Source organism: Triticum urartu, chromosome 5A (genome assembly GCF_056163025.1).
Source record: "Triticum urartu cultivar PI428250 chromosome 5A, HENAU_Tu73, whole genome shotgun sequence".
In the NCBI taxonomy this organism is placed as follows: Eukaryota; Viridiplantae; Streptophyta; class Magnoliopsida; order Poales; family Poaceae; genus Triticum; species Triticum urartu.
In genome coordinates, this window is record NC_141877.1 from 456,420,404 (window position 1) to 456,423,940 (window position 3,537).

Consider the following 3,537-nt stretch of genomic DNA (forward strand, 5'->3'; position numbering starts at 1 on the left):
ACCTTTGTTGGTAAAGATCCGATCCAATTACATATGCATCTTCATAGTGATCTTGGGAGTTGATTCGTAGGACGGAATTTTTTCTTCTACGTTTCCTAACACGTAAATCTACACTCCATACACCCCTTACTCCATTGTCAGGATTATATCCACGACACCAATAGTCTTAAGAGAAAGAGCAATCCTAGAAGTGATGCATTGAAGTTTCCCCAGTACTCTCATTACAAAATGCACATTCATAACAATCTAGGTGCATATAGTTTCTTTTCAAGAGGTTCCTAGTGTTGACACTGTAATCTAGAAGTAGCCAAAAAACCTTTTTATGTCCAGGCCAACTAGAACTTTTTTTATGGCCATTTGAACATGATATGAGCATCTACATCAAATTTTAGGCAAGTATACATCTTGATGGGGGAATTACCCATTGTTTTTCCTTTGTCAAATCCATTTGTTCTATGCTTGAGGATTACTATACTACAAAACCAACACATGAAGATCATTGTTTATCTCTTGGCATATCCATTTATACTACGTAATTTAGTTGTGCTTTATTTTGTGATGAAGCTCACATATATTTATCCCATTTGCCCTGTAACTAGTTCTGATGAAACTCCGTCCTTGTCACGTATAATGAATTTATAGACCAGATACGAACTGAGCTTAGCTCAGATGGTTATGTCCTTTGTGGTGGAATCAACCCACCAGGGTTCAAGTCTTAGACTTGGCATGGTACTCCATTTTTCTAGATTTAATTCAGGCTTTCTCGCAATATTTGTTTAGTGAGAGGAGAGGTTCTCGTCGACTATGGAGGCGCGTTTATAAGGATGAGTGCATGTGCGTTTGTATGAGCGTCTGCATTTGTACTGTGTAAAAAAATGAATTCATAGACCAGATGCGCTTGAATAAGAAATCGTTTTCATTTTACATTTATTTTGTGGATTGCTGGACCTGGATGTCGGCTGGTGCCAAAAATATCAAATGAATAATACAACATTGAAGAGTGTAGTTGGGTGACCGCTATACACATATGTACCACCCAAACTTGCATTCATTTTCGTCACACATAATGAAACAACCCATTAAATTTCGACGAAGCTCGATCGATCACAACCATGGCACGCCTTCCCTTTCATCAATTTATTGCCAATGCCAGCGTAGAGCAAGCACGAGCCTACTCATGATTCCGTATCACTAATCTTGCTAGGATGCACAGCAAGCACCTCATCGACCACCTTCTCCAGATTGACCCAAGAGGGCCCACCCGTCAGTGCAGCCGCGGTCGCCTTCTCCTTCCATTCCATGGCCATTCTCGTCATCGCTTTTCCCTTGTCTCCTCCATCCATCACCTCCCGGATGGCCGCCTCCACCTCGTCCCTCTTGACATCGCCGCCGCCGATCTCCAAGCCGAGGCGCCACTCCGAGCAAACGTACCTCGTGTTCGTGTACTGGTCGGCGCCGAAGGGCCAGCAGAGCATCGGCACCCCGGCGCCGATGCTCTCCAGGACGGAGTTCCACCCGCAGTGCGTCAGGAACGCGCACGTCGCCTCGTGACGGAGCACCGCCTCCTGCGGGCACCAGCTCGTCACGTGGCTCCTCGCCTTCGTCTCCTCCTGGAACTCCGGTGGCAGCACGGCGGCGGCAGCGGGGTCGTCGTCGCCGTTGATCACTTGATCGTTTCTGATCACCCACAGGAAGTCCTTTTTGCTATTGGCCAAACCCCACGCGAACTCCACCAGTTGCTCCCTCGTCAGCGTTGCTATGCTGCCGAAGCTCACGTAGAGCACCGAGTTTGGCCCCTTGCCATTCAGCCACTCTAGGCAGGCGTAGTTCTCCTTGGATAGATTTGATTCTAACGTGTCAACCACACTGGCAGTGGTGCTAGAAACTTGATCGAGAAGGAGCGGCAATGGTCCGACGGCGTAGATCGGTGGCAGGATGGTGGACATGGCCGCCATGGCCTCGCGATCGATCTCGTCGAAGGTGTGGAAGATGACGGCGGACGGAGTGGTCCTGTGGCACGCCATTGAGCGCAGGAGGATTTTGAGCATGGCGTCGTCGGGGTCCGTCGTGCGGATGAAGCTCGGGAAGTCTCTGAGGCGGATGTCTTTGGGCATCCCCGGCACCCAGTCCAGGACCGTGTCGTCCAGGTGTCCATTCCTCAGCTGCTCAGCCTCTGCTCCTCAAAGTCAAAGCAAGCACACTTAGTAAGTACGTATGTTTTTCATAGCGAGAACAATCGATGCATGGAGGACATACCTTTGAGGGGGACAATGCCCATGTCGACAAGCCGCTGGCACTGCTGGCAGGCCATGAAGGCGAACGCGCTCGACGTCCAGAAGGTGACGCAGGGAAGGCCCATCTCCTTGGACGCGTACAGGACGTGCTCGACGTCGGAGATGACGCAGGACGCCGGCGGGAGGAGGCCGGAGACGAGGCTCCGGAAGGGCGGGACCAGGGCCTCCGTGGTGGACAGCAGGGCAGCCATGTCCTGCGACGCGTCCGCCTCGGACGGGGGCAGGCCGTCCGGGACGGCGGCGAAGCGGAACCCGGGCACCCCGTCCAGCGCGCCGGGGCCTCGCGAGCGGAGGAGGCGGCGGCGGTTGTGCTCCGTGTGGACGAAGGTGACCTGAAACCCATGGCAACGGTGGAGGAGCCTGGCCAGCTGGAGCGCCGGCTTGACGTGGCCCTGCGCCGGGAAAGGGAAGAACACGGCGTGACGCTTCTCCACCGACGATCCTGCGGCTGCCACGGTCGCCATGGCCGATCAGTATTCAGTACTCCCCTGCTCCAGACTACAGACGGGAGGTTTTCCCTCTAGATAGCTGCTCTTTATTATGTTGATTGATACCGTAGTTGGTTTGATTGAGGCAACCCGGCGGAGTACAATTATTGTATAATGGGGAATCCCTACGTTGTACCTTAGCTAGAAGCTAGGGAGGCTACGTCGCAACCACGGTGTTTGAATCGATGAGCCTACGAATTTTACTGTCTCTTCTCGAGTTTTTGAAATCCCCGAATAGTTTTTAGAGTGTTGACACTTTTGAAAATTCCAAACATTTTTTGAAAGACAAGAAATTTAAAAAAATTGAAATTTAAATTGACATTTAAAAAATGTTGATGCGTTTCAAAAGAATGTTGTGTGATGCTTAAAAAAAGTATTATACAATGGAAAAAAATTGTAGCATTCAAAGAAATGTTCGTGACAATTTATTAAAAGAAACTTGATGCATTTCAGAAAAAATCACGACATTTTCTAGAAAGAAATATACACAATGTAAGAAAAAAAATGTTCACAGAAATTTTTGGAAAAAATTCATACTATTTAGAAAAGTGATCAGTATTTTTTAGGGGGTAGAAAAGTGATCAGTAGTAATTTGAAAAATGTTTACCATGTATTGTAAAAAAAATGCTCGGGCCTGTATTTGGAAAAATATTTATTATGTATTTAAAAAAATGTTCAATGTGTGTTAAAACAATGTTCCCGCGTATAAAAAAAATATACAGTGTATATTACAAAAAAGTGGACATGTATTTGCC

General features: G+C 48.1%; 1 protein-coding gene across 1 annotated transcript; it reads right to left on the reverse strand.

The window, feature by feature from the left end:
• Nucleotides 1-871: 871 nt before the first annotated feature.
• LOC125509657 (7-deoxyloganetin glucosyltransferase) lies at nt 872-2,991 on the reverse strand. The gene is made up of 2 exons (XM_048674672.2): nt 2,257-2,991; nt 872-2,173 (listed from the first exon to the last, which is right to left on the reverse strand). The coding sequence occupies exons 1-2, from the start codon at nt 2,756-2,758 to the stop codon at nt 1,176-1,178; spliced, it is 1,500 nt and encodes a 499-aa protein (XP_048530629.1). The 5' UTR covers nt 2,759-2,991; the 3' UTR covers nt 872-1,175.
• Between the last annotated feature and the right edge of the window lie 546 nt (nt 2,992-3,537).

Excerpts from the sequence above, each read along its gene's own strand:
- LOC125509657 (XM_048674672.2), bottom strand. The coding sequence starts at position 2,758 with ATGGCGACCGTGGCAGCCGCAGGATCGTCGGTGGAGAAGCGTCACGCC. Across the intron at positions 2,174-2,256 it reads GGGCATTGTCCCCCTCAAAG|AGGCTGAGCAGCTGAGGAAT; the intron begins GTATGTCCTCCA and ends TTTGAGGAGCAG.